The 26,760-nt window shown below is 42.7% G+C and overlaps 1 protein-coding gene across 3 annotated transcripts in view; it reads right to left on the bottom strand.

Moving 5' to 3' along the window:
• Window positions 1–26,760, bottom strand: part of rbfox3a (RNA binding fox-1 homolog 3a) — a 477,512-nt gene that overhangs the window by 103,279 nt on the left and 347,473 nt on the right. For all 3 annotated transcript variants that reach the window (XM_072242701.1, XM_072242699.1, XM_072242700.1), the window contains exon 3: window positions 13,787–13,927. In XM_072242701.1, coding sequence (XP_072098802.1) covers window positions 13,787–13,927 — 141 coding nt within the window. The remainder of the gene's footprint in view (window positions 1–13,786; window positions 13,928–26,760) is intronic.

Here is a 26,760-nt window from a genome sequence, read left to right as displayed (position 1 = left end):
GGGACCAAGGTCAGTTGGCATACTACGACAAGATAAGGATTCAAACAAAGGAAGCAAGGCACACTCTAACTATTGGACAGTTACTTTTACTAGCTCCAAGGTATTATTGACCATTTACTCAAACACGAGAAAATCTGCAGATGCTGGAAATTGAAGCAACACACACAAAATGCTGGTGGAACGCAGCAGGCCAGGCAACATCTATAGGAAGAAGTACAGTCAACGTTTCGGGTCGAGGCTCTTCGTCAGGACTAACAGAAAAAAGAGATAGTAAGAGATTTGAAAGTTGGAGGGGGAGGGGGAGATCCGAAATGATAGGAGAAGACAGGAGGGGGAGGGATGGAGCTAAGAGCTGGGAAGTTGATTGGCAAAAGGGATACAAGGCTGGAGAAGGGGGAGTATCATGGGACGGAAGGCCTTGGAAGAAAGAAACGGGGAGGGCAGCACCAGCGAAAGATGGAAAACAAGCAAGGAGTTATTGTGAGAGGGAAAGAGAGAAAATAAATAAATAAATAAATAAATAAATAGATAGATAGATACATAGATAGATAGATAAATAAGGGATGGGGTAAGAAGGGGAGGAGAGGCATTAACAGAAGTTAGAGAAATCAATGTTCATGCCATCAGGTTGGAGGCTACCCAGATGGAATGTAAGGTGTTGTTCCTCCAACCTGAGTGTGGCTTCATCTTTACAGTAGAGGAGGCCATGAAAAGACATTAACTTCCGTTAATGCCCCTCCTCCCCTTCTTACCCCATCCCTTATTAATGTTAATTAATTAATTCATTCATTTATTCTCTCTTTCCCTCTCACAATAACTCCTTGCCTGTTCTCCATCTTCCTCTGGTGCTCCCCTCCCCCTTTCTTCCTTCCAAGGCCAGGCCTTGATACTTGAAACCCCTGGAGCCAGGATTTGATACTGCCCCTTCTCCAGCCTTGTATCCCTTTTGCCATTCAACTTCCCAGCTCTTGGCTTCATCCCTCCCCCTCCTGTCTTCTCCTATCATTTCAGGTCTCCGTCTCCCCCTCCCACTTTCAAATCTCTTACTATCTCTTTTTTCCATTAGTCCTGACGAAGGGCCTCAACCCAAAATGTTGATTGTACTTCTTCCTATAGATGCTGCCTGGCCTGCTGTATTGACCATTAACTTGTAGTTTTTATTGGCTAGTAACACCTGTAATTTTGTAGTGTGATTGGTGATTGATTAAACAAATCAGGAATTTGAACATACACAAGGTTTTCATCTGTCAATATCTGTATCCAACTGTTCAGCTCTGTATAAAAATGGCATTAATGTATTCAAATTTCAGAACAGTTTGGTGACAGGGTCCAGGCTGTTCTCCTTGTACACAAGGAAATAAAGTGTGATTGAGGAACAAGTGCGGCTTACCAGAGCCCAGTTAACTGGTGACGGCATATGCCAGGAATCAACGTGGTGAACCTTCTTTAAACTACTCCAATGCAAGTATAAATGAGTTAAAGGAGATCGAAGCTGTGTATGCCAGATACGAATGTAGCAAGAATTCACTTCTTCAGAATCCATATCCTTTGCAAGAAAGGGAGACACCTTGTTTTCCAAATGACTTGCAGCACCTGCCTGGAAACTATTTTATGTACGAGAGGGCCCAGATCCTGAGGATCCAGTAGCACTGATCTGTGGCCTCTCTCCGTTTTAACAACAGTTAGTTTTCTATTCTTCCCACTGTTTTTCTGTCTTTCTTACTGTTCATGTTGGTCAACTTCTGAGGTCTACACCAACACAAAGGTCAGTCTTTAGCCATTTCAGATTTATTCACATGATGCTCTTCAATAACCTGCTCAGTAATGCTCAACTGGGCTTTGCCTGGAACGTTCACCTCCAGTCCTCATTGTAGTTCTGGTCCATATGCACAAAATGGAGCTGAATTCCAGAGGTGAGTAGAAAGTGTTTGCTTTTAACATGGAGGCTGCATTTGGCTGAGTGTGCCACTAAGGATCTTTATGGAAACTAAATTCTTTGGGAGTCAAATGGGAAAACTCTCCTCTCGTTCAGACTCAGAATCAGGTTTAATATCACTGGCATGCGTCGTGAAATTTGTTGAACTCATACTTGCTGAAGTTGAAGTCATATCTCACATAAGGATTTTGGTTGTTCAGTGATGTTCATTTCAGACTCAGTGCGAGTTCTTCACAGCAATATTTCATGCGAAATAATTTTCACTGCTTCATCAATAACATTCACTAAGGTCAGAAGTAGGAAAGCTCATTAATTACAGTGTTCAATTTCATTCATGGTCTGCACTGTTTAATTCCTTCTATTTCCTTATGATACAGAAGGAGACCATATGGTCCACCATGTCTATGAAGGCTTAAAGAGCATTCATTCCCATTAGTCTTATTAACCCCATTTATTTTCTTGTAACATGTTTCCTCCAAAGCCTATTAATTTCCCTTTATTGCTTGCCCCACAAACTAGTGTAAGTGATACTTTACAGAAGCCAATTAACCTCCCACCAGGTCCTTGGGATGTGGGAGGGAGAATGTCAGGAAGAAGGTGCAAACTCCACATAGACAGCACCGGAGGTCATGATGTGTGGAGCTGTGTAGCAAGGTCAAAAACTTAACTAAACTGAACAATTAAGAGCCATAGTGATCAAAGTTTCAGTGTCCTGCTGTGAGTGATTCTTCTCTTGCTCCTCTGAAGTATATTTATAACCAATGAGGCTCAAGTCAGTAGTGTGATGGAATGCTCTCCATCGGCTTGGCTTCCAAAAGTACCAAGGAAGCCCAATACCATCCAGAGCAGAACTTGTTGCTTGACTGACAAGTTGTTCACAACACTCAACAATTGCTTCTTCCACCATTATGGTGACAGTGATCATCTGTAAAACGTACTGCAGCAATGCGTTTAAAGGTCAAAGTAAATTTATCATCAAAGTACAAACACGTCACCATATACAACCCCTGTGTTTAATTTGCTTGTGGGCATACTCAGTACATAGAAGAAACATAAGAGAATCAATGAAAGACTGCTCCCAATGGGGCAGATAAACAACCAATGTGCAAAAGACAACAAACGTGCAAAGCCAAAAGTGAAACAAACAAATAAATAAATAAGCAATAAATAACAAGATCATGAGATGAGGTGTCCTTGAAAGTAAGTCCATAAGCTCAGTAATGGGGCAAGTCAAGTTGAATGAAGTTATCCCTACTGGTTCAGAAGCCTGATGGTTGAAGGGTAATAACTGTTCCTGAACCCGGAAGTGTGAGCCCTGAGGCTCCTGTACTTTCTTCCTGATGGCAGCAGTGAGTAGAGAGCGTGACTTGAATGGTAGGGGTCCCTGATGATGGATGCTGTTGTCCTGTGATAGTGGTCCGTGTAGATGTGCTCAATGGAGGGGAAGGCTTTACCCATGATGGACTGGGCTGTACCCACTACATTGCCATTCAAGGGCACTGGCGTTTCCATACCAGGCTGTGATGCAACCAGTCAATATACTCTCCACCACACATGTATGGAAGGTTGTCAAAGTTTTAGATGTCATGCAGACTCCTAAAGAAGTACAGGCACTGCTGAGCTTTCTTCATAATTGCACTTGTGTGTTGGGCCCAGTGGATGTCCTCTAAAGAGATAACACCAGGAATTTAAAGTTGCTGTCTCCCTCCACCTTTGATCCCCCAATGAGATGTGTCTCATGGACGTCTGGTTTCCTAATTCTGAAGTCAATAATCATCTCCTCGGGCTTGCTGACATTGAGTGAGAGGTTGTTGTTGTGGCACCACTCAGATAGATTTTCAGTCTCCCTCCTGTATGCTGATTCATCACTAGCTTTGATTTGGCCAACGACAGGGGTGTCATTAGCATACTTCAATATGGCATTGGAGCTGTGCTTAGCCACACAGTCATAAGTATAAAGCGAGTAGAGAAGGGGCTAAGCACCTGGTTTGTAGTGCACCTTTGCTGATGGAGATGTTGTTGCCAATCTGAACTGACTGAGGTCTGCAAGTGAGGAAATCAAGGATCCAATTACACAAGGAGGTATTGAGGCCAAAGTCGTGAAGCTTATTGATTAGCTTTGAAGGGATAATTGTATTCAATGGCGAGCTGTAGTCGATAAAGAGCATCCTGATGTATGCATGATTGCTGTCTAGATGTTCCTGGGTTGAGTGAAGAGCCAATGAAACGACATCTGCTGTCAAGAATTCTTCAAGTGCACCTCCCAAATCTCTATCTACTTGGACAAGAACTCAGGTTTGGGATAATGACACTAGCTTTAAGTCCCCAAGGGAAGTCCTAGCCTGATATGTGAACACATCACTCTATCCTTCAGTGTTTCTGAGTGATAATTCCAGCTTTACCCAGTAGAAATGTGCTGTACATTCTCCACATGGACTGTAGTGTTTTAGGGAAGAGCAGAGCACCACACTTTAAGGGCAGGTAGGAATGGCCATTAAACACCAGCAATGACCATATCCCTGGAGTGGAGAAAGGAAAGAGCAATGTAATGTATAATTTATGAAAAATTATTTAGTAGCTGGAAAAACGTGGTATTTGTTACTGATATATAAAACATGCTGTTTATATTTCCCTGAAATATTTTTATTGCTACCTGACAGCTTCCTCTTGAGGATTACTACAACATTGAATATGATTTATCATAGTGCCCATATTTACTTTTATGTAGTATTTTCAGCTAATAGCGCCTTCAGTCAGCCCGATGAAATATTTATATTAAAACCAATTATTATTCTAGATACTGCGCAGAAATAAGCCAAATATAAAAGCTACTTTAGTGTATTTTAAATCAGTCTGTAGTAAATGTTTCTAAAAATTAGCAATGATTTACAAGAAGAATTATTATTCCATGAATCTGTAAATGTACCCATAGCATAACAGCCTTTTGGGCTAAAATTTTCTGCATTAATTTGTTAAGGAAAAAAAAATCTGTTTCTAGCAATGAAACAACATACATGGAGCAACTTTAGTCTAACCAGCCTAGAGGGGAATGAACGAGATTGGATAAAAAACTGGTTTTACTCTCCATTGAAATCACCGGAAGGTAACGATAAACTGGATCCAGTAACAATGTTCCACATGATCCCATGGGTTTTCTGAGAGATGGATCAGGCTAAAATTGTCCCCAACTGATCTAGCTATACTGCATACTTGATTATATAGAATGAGATATCCAATAAAGAGGTTAGTTTGGGAAACTACTGACTATGGAGTAGACAGGCAAAACATAACAGCCTGAGCTGTGCATTCCACCCAAACAGAGGGGCAGAATCATTGTTTGCGGTTGCTGGCGTTCAGCCGTGCTCTCATCAGTAAATCCTGGACACACAGTTTATTTGCGACATGCTGGGTGACAACCATCTGTCAATGCCTCTATCACTCTGCTCAGTCCTTGAACTCCACACGGAGCCCAGCAGCAGACATGCTGGGTCTCCCCAACAATACACCGAAGAATCTGCCTCTCCTCTCCTGTGCCAGCCAGATCTGTCATATGATCAGAGACCCTATTCATTTGAATCTGAACCCTTGGCCCTGTAGAATAGATAAGTAAGTTCAGTTATTTATTTTTTGTATACTTACATTATATTCTTAGCATTTTAATATGTTTTATATTTATTTTAGAAATATCAATTATTTAAAATGATAGTTATTAATAAAAGTTCTGAATATTAGTGGTATTAAAATGCTGTCACAAAGCCACTAACTATTCTGACAGGAGATGAGGCCTACCTCTAGCTTTGATTCCTGTCTAAATTTCTCAAGAGCTTCTGGGGTGCAGTAGTACACTGGCTGAGGCTTACTTGCTGCTGATTCCTCACTACACTTCAGCGCACACCTCCTGGATGTGGAGGATAAGCTCATTTTAGCTCCTTCTTCTGGCCTATGGAAGTGTAAGTGAGTGGGCCCAGGTTGCTAGTGACGAGCTGTGTCTAAGCTCAATTCTGCCCATTCCATTGATTTCAAGAGGAAACCTAGTGTCGGTGTTTATTTGTTCGTCCACCCTCAGAAGAACATCCTGGGTGTGAAAAAAACAGTGTTCGTAGCTTGCCCATTTATAGCTCAAGTCCCTTTGGGCTTGTACTTATTGGCTTTGAGATGCAGGGATTACTCAAATGCACAGTTTACTTTTGCTTGTAACGAAAAACGAAATGTGACACTGACATGACATGATATGGCACGATTTATATCCTAACATCCTCCAGGTAAGTATGTGATACAGGTTTGCCACTTAATATTTTGAGAATATATTGGCTCTTTGACTGAAAATGCATGAGAAACACATCAGTTTTTTGCAATTGAACCACGAGGAATCTGCATACATCATTTGATGAACTTTGGATTTGTATTCAAATTAGAAAGAGAGGCTTAGAAAAAAAGGGTGAACATATTTTAAATAATTTTCTATGAGAGGGTCATGATTTTTTTTTGGATATTAGGACATGGCTGGTTACAACCATTACAAGGACAGCTACATGCAAACTCAATCCTAGTGGTTGCTGGGAGCAGGGAAAGACTAATGACATTCGAGTGTAGTACATATACTTCGTAATTGAAAGTCCAAAAATTTGCATATATTTGAATTTTATCTTTGCCATTTACCAATGGTAATGAATATCCATTAACCCAAAAAGCGATGGTTATTTCTCTGAGAATAATCTATGCAAATTCACACATTTCTCATGGATAAGCACGGACGTTTATAGCTTTAGAATGGGGCCCTCCATGTGAGAATTGGGATTCTAACCATTCGTAACAGCAGATAATATATAGACTCCAAAGTGTGATAAAGATTTATCTATTACAGTACATGGCTAAAATTTGCTACAATTATGTTAGTAGGGAAGAGGTCTCTTCAAGGTTGTTGGCTTTTTATTTCATTTTTTAGACATTACATTTTCAGGTGCTAACTTTTGCCCAGCACTGAATCACTTGTTTTAATGCTGGTGGATACATGAGATTGAAGTAGTAATAATGGTGTGATAACATTCATCATAACACCTCAGCGACAGGCGAATTTAACTCATGTCAGTTCCCAGCAGGCTTCTAATGTTACTGAGTGAGCACCATATAGTTCTAAATATCAGCAGCAGCTACAGTAATGGAGTGAGAGGTCTGGCATGGTATTTATCTGATTGCGGGTTTGCAAGCATGCATACTCCTCTGATCACATTTTGTATGAAGCTTCTTGCTTTATGTTTCTGGAGGAAACCTGTAAGGATGCTTTAATTTTAACATTTAATGGAGAATTCTCTCACAGAAGTGGCAATGTCAGCAGGACTGTATCCTTGTCATTAAGATGAAATTATCAAGAAACTTGCTCGGTGTCAGTGCCAGGTAAGTCACCATTCTACCAGAAATCCTACCAGAGTGTAAATTCTGGGCCAAACCTTGTAACACTCAGCAAACTGGTATTTGTTTCTTTCAACTGAGCAGGTTTTTTGTTCCAAAAAAAAGTTTTTCATCACTGGACACCTCTTACCACTCTGCAAGTGCTAATTTTCTATTTTAATAAGGCATACTCCAGGGTTAACCAAATATTGAACCTCTCAAGAAAGTTAAATGTCTTGAAAGTCCCTCACATTCAGGAACATTCAAAATATGTTATAGAAGCAAAAGAAAAAGAAATTAGTTTGTACAGTTAAGCAGGACCACAAATGCAAAACGCTGGAGGAACTCGGCATGTCAGGCAGTATCTATGGAAATAAATAATCAGATGATGATTTGTGCTGAGTCCCTTCTTCAGGACTGGAAAGGAAAGGGGACGAAGGTTGGGGAGAGGGGAAGGAGTAGAAGGTGATAGGTGATGTCAGCTGTGTGGGGGAGTGGGGTGTGAAGTTAGAAACTGGGAGGTGATAGGATGAAAAGGAAGGGGGAACTGAGAGGAAAGGAGAGTGGGCCGTGGGCGAAAGGGAAGGAGGAGGGGCACCGGGGGAGGTGATAGGCAGGTGAGGAGAAGAGAAGAGGTAAGAGAGGGCCAGAGTGGGGAATTGAAGAAGAGGGAAGGGAGAGAGGGAAACATTACTAGGTTGGTAAACAAATGGTAAATTTGTCTTTAAACAATTAAATATACTTAAGCAGTTGCAATCAACTTAATTTAATTTTGTAAATCACCAAACACTTATTGAGGCCCCTTGCAGCAGGTCAACTGAACAGACTCACTGGCAGCGTGCTGAATCTCAGCGTAACTGATGCGGAATGGCAGCATCCTAGCGCCATGCTTCTCACTTCTGAAGGAGGCTAATGTCAGAATTAAGCTGGGGAGTCAACAACAAAGAGTGGCCAGCATGTATGGGGCCTTCACCAAATCTCAGGATGCCAAACGATCGGACATAGGACATTAGGTCCCAGAAATTCAGTATGAAACTGTCAGCATTTCTGACTAACTTCTGCTGTGGTATATCCTTAAAGTATTCATATCAACTGCACTAGACAAACCCTATCTTTATATACGGATTTAGATATTTTGGAGCATGTCTGATAATTCAAAATGACTTTGTTTAGGTTCTCAAATGCCCTGTACTCAATTCTGCCTTAAAATCATTATTAAATAATTGTAATTGAAAATCAATGTCTTAGTTATTGTATAAGAATTAGAATATGTCCTAATATGGTCAGAAAGGGTCATCAGCATATTAATGTTGAATTACACAAAATCTTGACGATGCTGAGAAAAATCTCTGAATTTTAAAACTGTCCATTTTCCCTAACTTAATGCTTCCTGCTTTCATGGTTAAAGGTGAGAATAGCACACAGTTGGGGAACAGGTGATTTCAGGGGAATTAGATCTTTCCAGGAGATACAATTAACTGCATATGAGAACAGACTTGTTCAATGAATTGAAAAAACAGGCTTTACAAGATGTTGGACAGGAGGAAATTGAAGAGGCGTGTAGATCACTATGCAAACCAAATGTTATGTACAATATTAGTCATACATTAACATGCCCATGCACTCTAATTGTGCACAACTGCTGAATAATTCATTTCTTAATTATACAGCACCCAAAGGGCATATCGCAAGATAATTATGGATGAGGAAGATTATTTGCCAATATTAGTTCTTGTGCCCAGGTGTGCAATGAAGATTCCCCAATCCCAGTGCAACATCTAAATGCTTGTTAAACACAAATACTGAATTTTGACTTCAATGCCTTACAGGGAAATTCATTTTACGTTTTTGTGTTAAGAACTTATTGACATGTTAAAGTTATATTTGACCAGCTGAACCCAGGTTCCCCGTCCCAATTTCTAAAATTAAAACTATATCTGCTATACTAGCTTTTGTGCTCCTCTTTTAGATTGCTTCTCAGATTTAAAGCAAACCAGTATGCTTGGAGCATGCTGAAAGGGGCGCCACAGTGATTAGCGAGATGGTATTACAGTCAGGGTATCAGAGTTCAGAGTTTGATTCCAGTGCCACCTGTAAGGAGTTTGTATGTTCTCCTTGTGACTGGACGGGTTTCCTCTGGGTGCTCTGATTTCCTCCCACAGTTCCAAGATGTACCGGTTAGTAAGTCAAATGGTCATTGTAAATTGTCCTGTGATCAAGGGGAATTGAGTATAGGAGCAAAGAGGTCCTTCTGCAGTTGTACAGGGCCCTGGTGAGACCACAGCTGGAATATTGTGTACAGTTTTGGTCTCCAAATTTGAGGAAGAACATTATGGCTATTGAGGGAGTGCAGCGTAGGTTCACGAGGTTAATTCCCGGGATGGTGGGACTGTCATATGTTGAAAGATTGGAGCAACTGGGGTTGTATACACTGGAATTTAGAAGGATGAGAGGGGACCTGATTGAAACATATAAGATTATTAGGGGATTGGACAAGCTAGAGGCAGGAAACAAGTTCCTGATGTTGGGGGAGTCCAGATCCAGAGGCCACAGTTTAAGAATAAGGGGTAGACAATTTAGAACGGAGTTAAGGAAAAACTTTTTCACACAGAGGGTTGTGGTTCTGTGGAATGCTCTGCCTCAGAAGGCAGTGGAAGCCAATTCTCTGGATTCTTTCAAGAAAGCGTTAGATAGAGCTCTTAAAGACAGCGGAGTGAAGGGATATGGGGAAAAGGCAGGAAAAGGGTACTGATTGTGGATGATCAGCCATGATCACAGTGCATGGTGGTGCTGGCTTGAAGGGCTGAATGGCCTACTCCTGCACCTATTGTCTATTGATCAGGCGAGGGTTAAGTAGGTTGGTAGCCGTGTGGCACGGTTCGTTGGGCTGGAAGGGTCTGTTCCACACCATATCTCGAACTAAATAAATAAATACTGCATAGTACCAGTTACTTGCCTCATACAGTACTGGATATGGCTGCTTCAACTGACTGGAATCTTTGCTACATTATGGATGGCTAACTGTGTCTAAGTGGCTGACTTCAGTCACAGTTTCATCATGCAGATTCTCCATAACGTCCAGGTTAGTGCTTTAGATTCACCCTCTGGGGCAATTAACTCTGTGACCAGTTCATCATTATACTGCTGCATCACCCTTTCCTCTAATTCCCGTCGGAATGCGAGTAAGCCTCTACTTAGTGAGGCTTAAGCCTCCGCAGCTTCTGAGAGTGCTTTGCTGATGCAAACAGAAATTGTCTGTTTCTTGTACAACTGATGTCGATTGTGAATCAGAGTCCTGGATTAACGCTGCGTGTACCTGCGCAAGTCTTCAGGATGTCCTCAGGACATGCCTTTGACAAGGTTTCAGACTCCCTAACAGTCACATTTTGTTTTGCTTTTCATTAATTTGCTGACACTTAATGCAGGCTTTGAGCAAGATTCGGAGCCACAGCAATAATGGGCAATAAGTCTGTTGACTGCTCTTGTTTATTATCAGTCACTTTTTTATTCAAATTAATACCCAGAGGAGAGGATACCTCATAATCTCCAGATTCAATATAACGTGTTGTTATTAGATTCTGCTGGGAAAGGACAAACATTAAGTCTGGCTTCAAGTTTATAAATAATTTAGCTCAGTTGTCAGCCATCTGACCTGTGGGAGAGGCAAACTGCTACGAGCAGATAAAATGTTGCATTCTCCAAAGCGTTACCTCTTTGTAATTTGAGGCAATTCTTTGAGTACAATTACACTGTGCAATGGACCCATTTGTTAACAACGTCATATCTCTTCTTATTGACCAGAGTTGTTGTGACTCATGCACCTGAGCCAGGAAGATAAGAAATGGCATGGCCTCGTCCCTTCACCCTGAACGTTCTGGCATATATCTTGTGTGTGAGCTCCTTTCACAAGGGAGCTTCTGTAGGTCACTGAAAAAATTGTACCGGTCATCTGAAGGAAAAGAGCAGCCATAAATGGATTTAATGCTAAAATATTGAAATGAGAAATTAATAAAAGTATATATTGATGGGCTTGCTAAAGATTCTTGTATGCTACCAGCATAAACCAAGTGGGCCAAAAGGCGCATTGTGTATTTGATTACACTATGTGTATTTCTAAATAAATAAGACCGTAAGACACAGGAGCAGAATTAGGCCATTTGGCCCATCGAGTCTGCTCTGCTATTCAATCACAGCTGATCCTTTTTCTTTCCCCTCCTCAGCCCCGCTCCCCGACCTGCTCTCCATAATCTTTGATGCTATGGCCGATGAAGAACCTATCAATCTCCACCTTAAATACACCCAACGACCTGGCCTCCGCAGCTGTCTGTGTAACAGATTCCATAAATTCACCACCCTCTGGCTAAAGGAATTTCTCTGTATCTCTGTTTTAAATGGACACCCCTCTGTCCTGAGGCTGTGCTCTCTTGTCCTCAATGGGAAACATCCTTTCCACATCTACTCTGTCCAGGCCTTTCAACATTCAAAAGGTTTCAATGAGATCCCCCCCTCATCCTTTTAAATTCCAGTGACTACAGGCTCAGAGCTATCAAACTTTCCTCATATGATAGCCCTTTCATTCCTGGAATCATCCTTGTGAACCTTCTCTGAATCCTCTTCAATGCCAGCACATCTTACCTTAGATAAGGAGCCCAAAACTGTTCACAATACTCAAGGTGAGACCTCACCAGTGCCTTATAAAGCCTCAGCATCACATCCCTGCTCTTATTTATAGACCTAAGTAAATGCAGGAAAAATGATCTAGTGTCCATTCATCTTTGTTTCTAAGTAAGAACTGGAATTCGATTCCAGATTCCATATTCACAGTGGGATGGTGGAAACCTGATTAGTTGAAGAGTAACCAGTCAGGAGCGACAGACTATGGGGGTATAAGTACCACTGGACTAGACATGCCCAGGCATCATCTCTGATGAAGTTGGCAAGCTTGTCATCGAAACATCAGTTAACATCGATACCTGCACCCGGCTGGAAGCCCGAGGAGAGTTTATTCATCAGATAAATGTATCCTCTGTTTCTTGTGTTAAATGTACAATGCAGTTGCAGATATTTCCATTTTAAGTATTGATATATACAATACTTTATCCAGAATATTTCTTACTGAGAAAAGACAGAAATAATGAGGGTGTGGGGCAAGGTTTAGCACGGCAAGATGGGCATGAATGGTAGACACAGTTTTACAAGGACATTGGTTTGGGCTACTTGATTGGAGACTCATTAAATGCAGGCAATGCCAGAGAGTCCTCACTTAGTGCAGTGCGGCTTCCTAACATCCTTTTAAAAGTCTTATCCTCCCTTCCATGCAATTGAAGCAAAAGGAAATCGAACAAAAGCCCTTCTCCACAAGTTCATTACAGCAACTACTGCCAAAGGAATGAATGCAGCACAAAGAAGGCACTTGCTTGAAGTGGTCATTAAGTGAGAGCTGTGCTAATTCGGAAGCGAGTTTTCACAGGAAAAGAATCTTTCACCAGAATCTCAGCATGTTGATGACCGCAGGCCAATCGTATCAAGCTTGGTATACAAGACCAAATTTCATCGGAAGCCCTGGCCAAACAGAAATAATAGCATAGTGGATATTACCTGTCAAGTTTCAAGTTTCCAGCGCCATGTGTAACAATAGCTGCAGGAGAATGGCTAAGAAACTTCATTAATAGACCCATTAATTAGAAAATCCACCCATCTATTCTTTTTGTATCATGGTTCTGCAATGTAAATTTAGATCTCTGTAAAAATCATTCAGTTAGGTGTTCGGGGCATTTAGTTCAACAAATGTAAGTTATGTCCTTGTATTTTTAAACGAGATGAACACTTCTGTGATATTTGAAAATAAATTATTAATATTTCAATTTTTTGCATAAGGGAACAGGAAGTCAGATTCACGAGACAGCCATTTCTGGACAGGAAGCATCTGTTTCTTGATTCAGTCAATGATTTTCACTACCAAGCAAGCCACCTTCTGCAACTGAACTATGCACCGCTTGAGAGAGAGGGTTTGGGTATAAATGAGCAGGGACATGGTGCTGGACGTGCTTTAACTTCATGTAGTTCAAAGTGACAGCCCTACTAGAGGCAGGTGTCCTGTTCCAAGTTGAATTAAAACAATAGTTTTAAGCACATTTTCATTCTGTAAATTGGCAGCTGAACAATTGCCAAACGAAGTAATATAGCTTCTTCAAAGCACATGATTTGAAAGATTGGAGTTAAATACAAAATCCTTAATTAAAGCTGCATTTGAAGTGTGCTGCAATTGCTGCAATAAATTGCTACCATCTCTTTCTCCTGTAAAATTACAGTCAATCAACTATTCTGTAAACTATTAAGTCAATAGAGATGGTGCTGCCTGGTTCCAATTCATTTGATTTAGAATGGCAAATGAGAGTGAATATACTTAACATAGCTGAGCTCGAAGTTACTGAACTCAAGGATTAAAAACTCTGCACCTACCCCAAACATTTGTCGCAGGTCAGGGTCTCTGAATCGGAAGGGAATGTTAGAGACATGTAACCTTTTGGGCTGCTGTTTCTCTGTGGTGTCTGATGACTGTAGCTGCTGTGACGAATCTGTCTGTGCGGCTTCATCTGTCTGCTGAGAGAACAGCAAAGGGAAAAGATAAAAACAATAGGTAAGTCACACACAAAGCATGGCAAAAATAGAAGCCTGCTTAGGTCAGGTCAGACATTCTCATTCTGTTAATACAATGGAACTTGTACAGTGTGGTATCACCCAAGGGAATGCAGAAAAGGGCAACAAGTTCAGATTACCCATAAACTAGCTCCATATGTCATAATAGGTTTTATAAGGAATAACTTTATATGCAAAGTACAGGAAAATAGCGTCCAACCCACCAACTTGGAATCATTTACTTTTTTTTTTGAGGTCATAAATTGGCTGAACTGGTGGAATCACTCGCTGGTTGCTCCTTGCCAGCAAAGCAAATCCCTTATCGGGAACTGTGAGTGAGGAATTAGTGGAGCATTTGGTCAACTAAGTGGCAAGATATCTCTGGCTGAGTGAGACCTAAGGATGTGAGAGAGTCTCTGGCTTAGTATGGGCACTTGGATGAGGTGGAGTATCATGTTCAAATATGAAGTGGCCTTGCATGTTCAATTATGAAGTATAAAGGAGTTTCTTGTTGAAATTATCTAGGATACCTTTCTAAAATGTTACTTGCATGAATGTTTTGCAACCTGTAAAGTACTTCTGGAGTGTGCAGTCATTAAATATATCCAAGGTTGTAACTGATTGGTGAAGATCATTAGGGTGTTCTTGTTCCTGATCTACATATTGAGAGAGATTGTGAGAGATACCATCTCTCACTGCTCCCCATCTGTAATTTCTTCGGCTCTTCAACTTTTCGACCACACTTTGACTCAGACTCGCTATCACAGCCATATATCCTTTCTTGGAACGTGCCTCCGTCGCCAACTTACTCCAGTTGGCTTTAGGATTCGTTTCCAAGCCTCTCAATTTGGACCTTCTGAGGATCCCAGGTACTCACATTTTATTGACTCTGCCTCTCGCCGCTTCTCCCGTCAAGCTCTGAAGGCGACTCTCTCCGCCATCAGGAGGTACTTGGTGTCCCTATCCCAGACCCTTCACACCTTCGGGACACTTTCTTCGCCGTCTGTAATGGTCCTACCCGTTATTTCATCCTCCGTCGGATTCACGCCTGCAATCGCCGTTTTTTTGACTTTGTCATGTTAGGCAAAGATCGCAAGATCCTACATCTACGGACTCCAGAGCCTGCCGGCCCCGACGCTAGCAGGCATGAACTTCAGAGTGCGGCCCCTGCCACTGATCTCGGCGGCTCCAACACCTCAGGGCATATTCAAAACCCGGCCTCCAGCAATGACCATGGACACCTTCACAGCGATTGCGCAACCACCAACTGCGACGCCAGCCTTGAACTCCAGGCCGGGTCTTTATGTGCTGCTGTTGTGACTCCCGTCTCCCCTTCCCCCACCACCACTCCGCAGCCCCGTCTTCCTTAGATCCCACCGTCAACTCCTGGGCCCTCAGAGGCTCCATCTTCCTCTCACCCCAACCCTCCCCTCTCTATTGACACCCCCAGCCTCCCCCCTCCCCCCTCTGATCCCAGCTTTCATCCGTGCCGGGTCTTTACCATCCCCTCCGACCTTCAACTGTCGGAGGCAGAACGCTCTGTCCTCAGTAAGGGCCTCACCTTTGTCCCCCTTCGCCCACAACTCAGCGAGTTCCACGTTCGCCATGATGCGGAACTCTTCTTCTGCTGTCTCCATCTCTGAGCCTACTTCTTCGGCAAGGACTCTTCCACCCCCACCGATGACCCCTTCTCCTGTCTTCAACCCTCCTCCTCTTCATGGACACCTCGCTCTGGTCTTCTGCCTGCTCTGGATCTCTTTATCGCTAATTGCCGACGGGACATCAACCGCCTCGACTTCACCGCACCTTGTCCCCATTCCAACCTCACTCCTTCCGAACGCTCTGCTCTCCACTCCCTCCGCACTAATCCTAACCTTATTATTAAACCCGCCGATAAGGGGGGTGCTGTTGTAGTCTGGCGTACTGACCTCTACCTTGCCGAGGTACAGCGACAACTCGCGGATACCTCCTCTTATTTACCCCTCGATCGTGACCCCACTGAGGAGCACCAGGCCATTGTCTCCCACACCATCACCGACTTTATCTGCTCAGGGGATCTCCCATCCACTGCTACCAACCTTATAGTTCCCACACCCTGCACCTCCCGTTTCTACCTCCTACCCAAGATCCACAAACCTGTCTGTCCTGGCCGACCTATTGTCTCAGCTTGCTCCTGCCCCACCGAACTCATTTCTGCATACCTCGACACTGTTTTATCACCCCTTGTTCAATCCCTTCCGACCTATGTTTGTGACACTTCTCACGCTCTTAAACTTTTCGATGATTTTAAGTTCCCTGGCCCTCACCGCTTTATTTTCACCATGGATGTCCAGTCCTTATATACTTCCCTCCCCCATCAGGAAGGTCTCAAAGTTCTACGCTTCTTTTTGGATTCCAGACCTAATCAGTTCCCCTCTACCATCACTCTGCTCCGTCTAGCGGAATTAGTCCTTACTCTTAATAATTTCTCCTTTGGCTCCTCCCACTTCCTCCAAACTAAAGGTGTAGCTATGGGCACCCATATGGGTCCTAGCTATGCCTGCCTTTTTGTTGGGTTTGTGGAACAATCTATGTTCCGTGCCTTTTCTGGTATCTGTCCCCCACTTTTCCTTCACTACATCGACGACTGCATTGGCGCTGCTTCCTGCACGCATGCAGAACTCGTTGACTTTATTAACTTTGCCTCCAACTTTCACCCTGCCCTCAAGTTTACCTGGTCCATTTCTGACACCTCCCTCCCCTTTCTAGATCTTTCTGTCTCTGTCTCTGGAGACAGCTTATCCACTGATGTCTACTATAAGCCTACTGACTCTCACAGCTATCTGGACTATTCCTCTTCTCACTCTGTCCCTTGCAAAAACGCCATCTCCTTCTCGCAATTCCTCCGTCTCCGCCGCATCTGCTCTCAGGATGAGGCTTTTCATTCTAGGACGAGGGAGATGTCTTCATTTTTTAAAGAAAGGGGCTTCCCTTCCTCCACTATCAACTCTGCTCTTAAACGCATCTCCCCCATTTCACGTACATCTGCTCTCACTCCATCCTCCCGCCACCCCACTAGGAATAGGGTTCCCCTGGTCCTCACCTACCACCCCACCAGCCTCCGGGTCCAACATATTATTCTCCGTAACTTCCGCCACCTCCAACGGGATCCCACCACTAAGCACATCTTTCCCTCCCCACCCCCCTGCATTCCGCAGGGATCGCTCCCTACACAACTCCCTTGTCCATTCGTCCCCCCCCATCCCTCCCCACTGATCTCCCTCCTGGCACTTATCTGTGTAAGCGGAACAAGTGTTACACATGCCCTTACACTTCCTCCCTTACCACCATTCAGGGCCCCAAACAGTCCTTCCAGGTGAGGCAACACTTCACCTGTGAGTCGACTGGGGTATCACTGCGTCCGGTGCTCCCGATGTGGCCTTCTATATATTGGCGAGACCCGACACAGACCGGGAGACCGCTTTGCTGAACATCTACGCTCTGCCCGCCAGAGAAAGCAGGATCTCCCAGTGGCCACACATTTTAATTCCACATCCCATTCCCATTCTGACATGTCTATCCATGGCCTCCTCTACTGTAAAGATGAAGCCACACTCAGGTTGGAGGAACAACACCTTATATTCCGTCTGGGTAGCCTCCAACCTGATGGCATGAACATCGACTTCTCTAACTTCCGCTAGGCCCCACCTCCCCCTCGTACCCCATCTGTTACTTATTTTTATGCACACATTCTTTCTCTCACTCTCCTTTTTCTCCCTCTGTCCCTCTGAATATACCTCTTGCCCATCCTCTGGGTCCCCCCCCCACTTGTCTTTCTTCGCGGACCTCCTGTCCCATGATCCTTGCGTATCCCCTTTTGCCAATCACCTGTCCAGCTCTTGGCTCCATCCCTCCCCCTCCTGTCTTCTCCTATCATTTTGGATCTCCTCCTCCCCCTCCAACTTTCAAATCCCTTACTCACTCTTCCTTCAGTTAGTCCTGACGAAGGGTCTCGGCCTGAAACGTCGACTGCACCTCTTCCTACAGATGCTGCCTGGCCTGCTGCGTTCACCAGCAACTTTGATGTGTGTTGCTACATATTGTGACATTACTTTTCATGTCTTTCATGATAACTCACTCACTGGCCACTTTATTAGGTATACCCATGCACTTGGTCAGTAATGCAGATATCTAATCAGCCAATCATGTGGCAGCAACTCAATGCATAAAGCATGCAGACTTGTTCAAAAGGTTCAGTTGCTGTTCAGACCAAATATCAGAATGGGGAAGAAATGTGATCTAAGTGACTTTGACCGTGGAATGATTGTTGGTGTTAGACAGGGCGGTTTGAGTATCTCAGAAAACTGTTGATCTTCTGGGATTTCCATGCACAACAATTTCTAAGGTTTACAGAGAATGGTGTGAAGAACAAAAAAAAAATTCAGTGAATGGCGGTTCTCTGTGGAAAACGACTTGTTATTGAAAGAGGTCAGAGGAGAATGATTAATCTGGTGCTAGTGGACAGGGAGGTTAAAATAACTCAGTTAACAAAGCATTACAATAGTGGTGTGCAGAAGAGCATCTCTGAATGCACAACAGTTCGAACCTTGAAGTGGATGGGCTACAGCAGCAGAAGACTATGAACATACACTCAAAGGCTAATTTATTAGATATAGGAGGTACCTAATAAAGTGGCCGCTCAGTAAATATGTCTTCACCCACAACCTGGCATTGCCACTGTGTTGGTTTTGCATTTGTTTGCAGGAATAATTTGCAGAAATACCCTGTAGTATTTCAGACCTACAGATCTAGTTGCTGCATACACACAGAAATATATATGTGAGTGATATTACAATCTTGCATTGCTATTTTGCAAACATTAAACAAACTTTCTGATTCCTGAATCTGTGTCGTGATGTAATTCAATATTCTTTAGCTTCTAAAGCCTCAATCAATAAGTAAACACATATTTTGCAAAATCCTAGTGTATTTTTATTCCTGGCAGCATCTATAGGAAGAAGTACAGTCGATGTTTTGGGTCGAGACCTTTTGTCAGGACTAATGGAAAAAGAGATAGTATGAGATTTGGAAGTGGGAGGGGGCGGGGGAGACCCGAAATGATAGGAGAAGACAGGAGGGGGAGGGACAGCTAAAAGCTGAGAAGTTGATTGGCAAAAGGGATACAAGGCTGGAGAAAGGGGAGTATTATGGGATGGAAAGCCTTGGAAGAAAGAAAAGGGGAGGGGAGCACCAGAGGAAGATGGAGAACATGCAGGGAATTATTGTGAGAGAAAAGAGAGAAAATAAATAAATAAATAAGGGATGGGGTAAGAAGGGGAGGTGGGGCATTAACGGAACTTAGAGAAATCAATGGTCATACCATCAGGTTGGAGGCTACCCAGACGGAATATAAGGTGTTGTTCCTCCAACCTGAGTGTGGCTTCATCTCAACAGTAGAGGAGGCCATGAATTGACATATCAGAATGGGAATGGGACATGGAATTAAAAGGTGTGGCCACTGGGAGATCCTGCTTCCTCTGGCGGACAGAGAGTAGGTGTTCAGAAATTTTTTCTTTCTCTCTTTCCCTCTCACAATAACTCTTTGCCTGTTCTCCATCTTCCTGTGGTGATTCCCTGCCCCTTTCTTTCTTCCAAGGCCTTCCATCCTATGATACTCCCCCTTCTCCAGCCTTGTATCCCTTTTGCCAATCAACTTCCCAGCTCTTAGCTTCATCCCTCCCCCTCCTGTCTTCTCCTATCATTTCGGATCTCCCCCTCCCCCTCCCACTTTCAAATCTCTTACTATCTCTTTTTCCCGTTAGCCCTGACGAAGGGTCTCAACCCGAAATGTTGACTGTACTTCTTCCTATAGATGGTGCCTGGCCTGCTGTGTTCCACTGGCATTTTGTGTGTGTTGCTTGAATTTCCAACATCTGCAGATTTTCCTGTGTTTTTTATTTTTATTCCTACCTTCTTTGAAAATAAAGAGAATTCTCGAGCCAGGACTTATCTGCAAGATAGAACAAATAATTTTGGGGGAACTGGCAATATTAGTGCCAATAAGGACCGGGCACATAACGTTCTACGTACACCGATGAGTCAGGTACATTGAAGGATTTTCCAGGGGTAGAGTGTTTGGCAGGGTGGCCAGGTGTCTCCAATCCCACTCCAACCTCTGTTAAGAAACTGGGAAGCACTTCGTTGAATATTCCAGCCCAGAAAGTTGGCCGCTTATGACCGCTGTGATTACATGAAAATAATTGTTCCATTTTCAACCAGGATGCAAAGACATGTGACTTTGACTTACCAGAAGTTGATGGAAAGAATTAGGAATATTCTGAAGAAATAGGATCTAGTGCCTTCCTGGAGTATATGAGGAATAAGCTCTTCTTGGGCTTCCAGCAGGGTGCAGGTATCGATTATAACTGACGTTTTGACGCCAAACCCAGACATCATCCCTGAAGAAGATGGCAGAGTTTGTCATCGAAACATCGGTTATAATCGATACCTGTACCTGGCTGGAAGCCCGAGAAGAGTTTATTTGTTCTAAAGAAGTACTTTTTTTCTGGTGACCACACTCAACAAGTTAAATTGTCATTCATTTACTGGTCTGTCTTCCTGGTTGAAATTATTTATGTGCCCAAAACAAAATGTTGCTCCCCAGTTCCTAAGTATATGACATAATTGTCATTTTTGATGCATTTCCATACTTTAACATTGTGCAGAATGTTTCATAAATGGTAGAGAAATGTGTGGCCAGCTGGTGGCGTAGTGGCATCAGCGCCGGACTTCGGAGCGAAGGCTCCCAAGTTCGAATCCAGCCGGCTCCCTTGCATGCTTTCCATCCGTGCTGGGTTGAGCATTGAGCCTCGTAAATTTGGCCTCGTAAAAATAAGAAAGCCTGCTGAAAAAACACCGTCATGACAGCACCCCAACAACTCTACTCAGAGTTAAAGGCTTTATATATACATACTAGAGAAATGTGACTATGTAATTATTATACCTTATGCAATAGCTGTGTCCTTTAGAACAACATGACAACACCAACATAAATATTGCTTTACTTAGGGACCATGCATAGTCACAACCAGATGTACCATGTGATCAGGACTCATACTGCTGTTCTCATACCTTCCTCCATCATTTCTTTGGGAAAAGCAGAACAAATTAACCAGTAAAGCATAACTGTACCACATATTACTCGTATAAGGTCAATCTTCCACAATTATAATGCTAATATCTTTAGCATTCATGTTGTGGAAATCACTACTTCTAACTAATGAACCATGCCCAAAAAAACTTCCACATAATCAAACATAAAGGAACAGTACCTAGAACATTGTACAGTACTGCACAGGATATCGTGCCAAACTAATTAAACTAGTAATTAAATGCCTAACCAAATTAATCCTTCTGCCTTCATTAACCCTTTCTGCCTACTGAGTTGAGAGATCCATATTGAAACCAGGCAGAAGCTTCAGATCACTGCGTTCCCTCTCTATAATCTCCTTTGGCATTTCTAATTTCTGACAATTCACATCTAATCATCTCCAGATTTCAGTTCTCCAACAATAGCAGCTATGACCAACTCCCAAAGCCCCAAACTCTGGAATTCTCTCCCAAAGCCTCTCTTGTCCAATCCTCACATATTCTTTGGGATTCTCCTGAAAACCTCCCTCTTTGACCAAGTTTTTTAAGATTCAAGATTGCTTAATGACATTTCCGTTACACAAGCATAAAGGAGAAAGAAATAATTGTTACTCTGGATCCAATACAGCACAACAAAACTCACAATAAAATAAAGAACACGATAATTAAAAAAAACCCACAATAAATATAAATACATACGAGAGCTTACATACATAGATTGATCATATGCTCATAAAGTGATGCTTGGTACAGTAGTGTCGGAACATGAGGTGACTGAATGGAAATGATAATGTAGTGGTGGTGGGGAATGTTGTGGGATGAGATAGTGGGTGAAGGTATTGAGCAAATGGATATCAGGGGATCGTCAAAGGTTCATACTTCGTGGTTTTTTTTTAGTGATGAGCAAGGTCTGGCCCTTGTGCTATACTGCTCAGTCACATAATACTGATGCACGGTAACGTGAGAAAGCCTGGATTAATTGTAAGATGATAAGAGGCTTAGACAGAGTGGACAGCCAGAGACTTCTACTCAGGGCAGAAATAACTGATGGGGGGGGGAAGGGGAAGTGGAAAACACAATTTTAATGCGATTGGAGTAAAGCACCGTGTACAGGGGGATGTCAGAGGTAAGATTTTTACACAGAGAGTAGTAAGTGCATGGAATGCCTTGTGGTAGTGGTAGGGGCAGATACATTAGAGATAGTTAAGAAACTCTTAGATAGGGATATACTGCAGATGATAGAAAAAATGAAGGGCTACATAGAAGAGAAGGATTAGGTTGATTTCAGAGTAGGTTAAAATGGTGGCATAACATTGTGGGCTGAAGGGCCTGTACTGTTCTATGTTCTATTATATCATATTATCAACAGAATCTGATTTACCCTGTGTTCCCAGTGGCCTGGATTTTGACAGGTCTTGTCAGCAAATGCAGAAGGACTGAATTTACAGCCAAGCTCTACTTGTGATTTCCTTGCTGTTGCGAGACTCTGTGTGGAGTCAAACAATGGAGCAAACGTTTATTTACGCCGGGAATCTGCTCCCATACGCTGCACCAGGTTAAAGCTGCTGCAGTATCTCAAACTGCATTCATCTCAATGGGGTTTCAAACAAGAGAAGTCAGAATGCCAGTTGTAATTTGATTATCAATGCATCTTTCAGTATCCCTAATTAGCTAATAGTGTTCTTGAAGCATTTTTATTCAATTTCACCTTTTAATATTTGAGGTAAGTTTAGATTGTTTGTTTTACTTTTAATATTGCTAAATGTTGCTAAATATTAGAGATAATCAGAATTGCTGTTAGCTTTGTCAGACTGTCCAACCACAGTCCCTGTTTATGTTGTCTGAGGGCCTATCACTGCTCAGGGCCTTGTTGATCAATTCTGGAACAGCAAAATAGCAAGGCCAGCAGGTAAAGGTGATGGGCACTAAAAGAAAATCCTAAAAATTGCCATAATACTCAGGATCGGTTAATAAGGAGAGTAAGAACATTATAAACACATAAGATTCTGCAGATGCTGGAAATCCAGAGGAACACATACAAAATGCTGGAGGAACTCAGGAGTTCAGGTAGCATCTATGGAAATGAATAAACAGTTGACGTTTCAGTCTGAGACCCTGTTTCAGGACTGGAAAGAAAGGGAGAAGATGGCAGAATGAAACGGTGGCGGGGAGAGGGAGTAAGCTAGCTAGAAGATGATAGATGAAGCCAGGTGTGTGGGAAAAGTAAAGGGCTTGAGAGGAAGTAATCTGATAGGAGAGGAGAGTGGACCACGGCAGAAAGGAGATTGGTAAGAGGCCAGAGTGGGAAATAGTAGATGAGGGAAAGGGGAGGGAATTTCTTTAGCTGGAAGGAAAAATCGACGTTCATGTCACCAGGTTGGTGGCTATCTAGACAGAATATTAGGAGTTGCTCTTCCACCCAGAGAGTGGCCTCACTGTGACAAAAGAGGAGGCCATGGATTGACATATCATAATGGGCTTGGGGATAGGAATTAAAATGCTTGACCTCTAGGAAATTCTACTTTTGGTGTATGGAGTGGAGGTGCTCGACAAAGCAGCTCCAGTGTAGGGGAGGTTGTTTCCGGAGCACCGGATACAATAGACATCCCCAAAAGATTCACAGCTGAACTATTACCTTACCTGGAACAACTGCTTGGGGCCCTGAATGCAGGTGAGGGAGGAGGTGAAAAGGCAGGTGTGGCACTTTGGCTGTTTGCAGGGATAAGCACCATGAAGGAGATTAGGGTAGGGGGATGAATGGCCAAGGGAATTACTGAGGGAGTGATCCCTGTGGAAAGTGGAGAGGGGAGAGATAGTGAAGTTGTGTTAGATGGTAGGATCCTATTGAAAATAGTGGAGGCTGATGTGTTGGATGCAGAGGCTTGTGGCATTTGTAGGTGAAGAATAAAGGAACTCTATTCCTGGTAAGGTGGCAGGAAGATAGGGTGAGTGCAGATGTCCAAGAAATGGAGGAGATGCAGGTGAGGGCAACAGCAATGGTGGAGGAAGGAAAACCCAGTTGCTTGAAGAAGGAGGACATGTCCTGGAAAGGAAGCCCTCATCCTGGGAACAGATATGGCAGAGACAAAGTAACTGAGAAAAGAGAATACCATTTTTATGGAGACAGCGTGGGAAGAAATATTGCCATGGGAATTGGTAGGTTTACAAAAGATGTCGGTAGATAAATTGTCTCCAGAGATGGAGACAGAGAGTTTGAGAGAGGGGAGAGAAGTATCAGAAATGGATCAAGTAAATTTAAGGGCAGTTTGGAAGTCGGACATAAAGTTGATGAAATTGATGAGCTCAGCATGGGTGCATGAAGCAGCGCCAATGCAGTCATCAACGAAGCAAAGGAAGAGTTGTGGAGCATTACTGGGAAGGCTTGGAACATGGACTGTTCAATGAACAGGCATGCATAGCTGAGGCACATGTGAGTGCTCATGCTACCCCTTGAGTCTGAAAAGAACATTAGCTGGCCATTGTCAGCACCAAATGGGACTTCTTCAAAGAGATTTCTTGCATTGAAAAAAAAGATTCTAGTGTGCTAGAAAAGCCAACAATAGCAGATACTCAAAAGCGGAAATAAGTAAAAAAAGAAAATGCGGGAGATTCTCAGTAGATCAGACTACTTCTGTGGGAAACAAGCAGATTCAACATTTCAGGCTGAAGATTTTCCACTGTTGACTGCTCCTCTCACCATAGATGCTGCCTGATAACACTGGGCATGCTTCCTGAAAAGAAACAATGTAAAGGTCTTAGGGGAATATAATCAGGTTAAGAGAATGGACAAGGACAAAGTAGATAGAATATGGAAAAATATGACATCACCCACTTTGGAATCAAAAACAGAAATGTGGGGTATTTTTACATTTTAAGAATTTGAAAGGTTGTTCACAAATCATTGAACATTAACATGCAAGTATAGCAGCTAGAAGGCAAAACTAATGAAGTTGCTACTGAGTGTATGTTCGTGTGTTTCTGCTGCTGTAGTCCTTCCACTTAAATGTTCAACATGTTGTGTTCAGCTGTTGTAATGCGTGGTTATTTGAGTTAGTCTTACCTTCCTGTCAGCTTGAACCAGTTTGGCCATTCTCTTCAGAGCTCTCTCATTAACAAGACATTTTCACCCATAGAATTGCTGCTCATCGGATGTATTTTGTTTTTTGCATTATTTTCTCTAAACTCTAGAGACTGTTGTGTATGAAAGTTCCAGGAGATCTGCAGTTTCTGAGATACTGAAACCACCCTGTCTGGCACCAACAGTCATTCCATGGTCAAAGTCATTTAGATCACATTTCCTCCTCATTCTGCTGTTTCTCTGAACAGCTTCTGAACTTCTTGACCATATCTGTGTGCTTTTATGCATCGAGTTTCTGCCACATGAATGGCTGATTAGATATTTGCATTAACAAGCAAGTGTACAAAAGTATCTAATAAAGTGGCCATTGAGTGTATATACTGGCTTTTATTGAAGGAGGATTTGAGCATAAGAATGGAGGTATCTTGCTCCAATTATAAAGAGACCTGATGAGATCTCAGCTGGAATATTGTGTAAAGGTCTGGTCTTCCTACCAAAGAAAGAAAATTCTTGCAACTAAGGGAGCTCAGCAAAGGCTCACTGGATTGATGTCTGGGATGGTAAATTTGTCATATGAAAAGAGATTAAGGAAACTGGCTTTATAGTCTCTGGTGTTTAGTAGAACGAGAGATAATCCCTTTAAAATGTACATAATTCTTAAGGAGTTTGACAGGTTGGATACAATTACAATGAGTCCCTTGGATGGGATGTTTAGAATCAAATATTACAGTCCTAGAATAAGGATCCGACCTAAGAGGAAATACCTTCACCCAGAACACTAGAGAACTTTGGAATATACTACTTAAGTGGGCTATGGATGTTTAGTTGATAGATAGATGGATGGAATGATAGATACTTTATTGATCCCAAAGGAACTTACAGTGTCACAATAGCATTACAAATGCAGATATATAAATATACAAATGCTAGGAGTGAAGTAAGAAAAAATTTTTAAAAACTTACCTCAAACAGTTTAATAGGAGGGGGTCATCACTTCCCTGGTTGACTCATTATAAAGCCTAATGGCCAAGGGTAAGAATGACCTCATACAGCACTCTTTGGAGCAATGCTGTTGTCCTAGTCTATGACTAAAAGTGCTCCTCTGTTCAGTCAAGGTGGCATGTAGAGGGTGAGAAACATTGCCCAGAATTGCCAGCATTTTCCGTAGAGTTCTTTGTTCTATCACAGCCTCCAACGTGTCCAGCTTGACTCTCAACAGAGCCAGCCTTTCTAATCAGTTTATTAAGTCTGTTGGTATCACCTGTGTTGATGCCATTTCCCTAGCACACCACCACATAGAAGATTGTTCTGGCAACAACAGACTGGTAGAACATGTGAAGGAGAGGACTGCATACTCCAAAGGACCTCAGTCTCCTCAGGAAATTGAGGCGACTCTGGCCCTTCTTGTACACAGCCTCTGTGTTGATGCTCCACTCAAGTCTGTCATCCAGATGCACCCCCAGGTACTTGTAGGTCCTCACCACATCCACATCCTCACCATCAATAGTAACAGGGAGCAGTGCAGGCTTAGTCTTCCTAAACTCCATCACCATCTCCTCTGTCTTACAGATGATGAACTGCAGATGATTCA

This window comes from Mobula birostris, chromosome 24 (assembly GCF_030028105.1).
Source record: "Mobula birostris isolate sMobBir1 chromosome 24, sMobBir1.hap1, whole genome shotgun sequence".
NCBI lineage: Eukaryota > Metazoa > Chordata > Chondrichthyes > Myliobatiformes > Myliobatidae > Mobula > Mobula birostris.
This window is presented reverse-complemented; position numbering and strand designations above follow the sequence as displayed.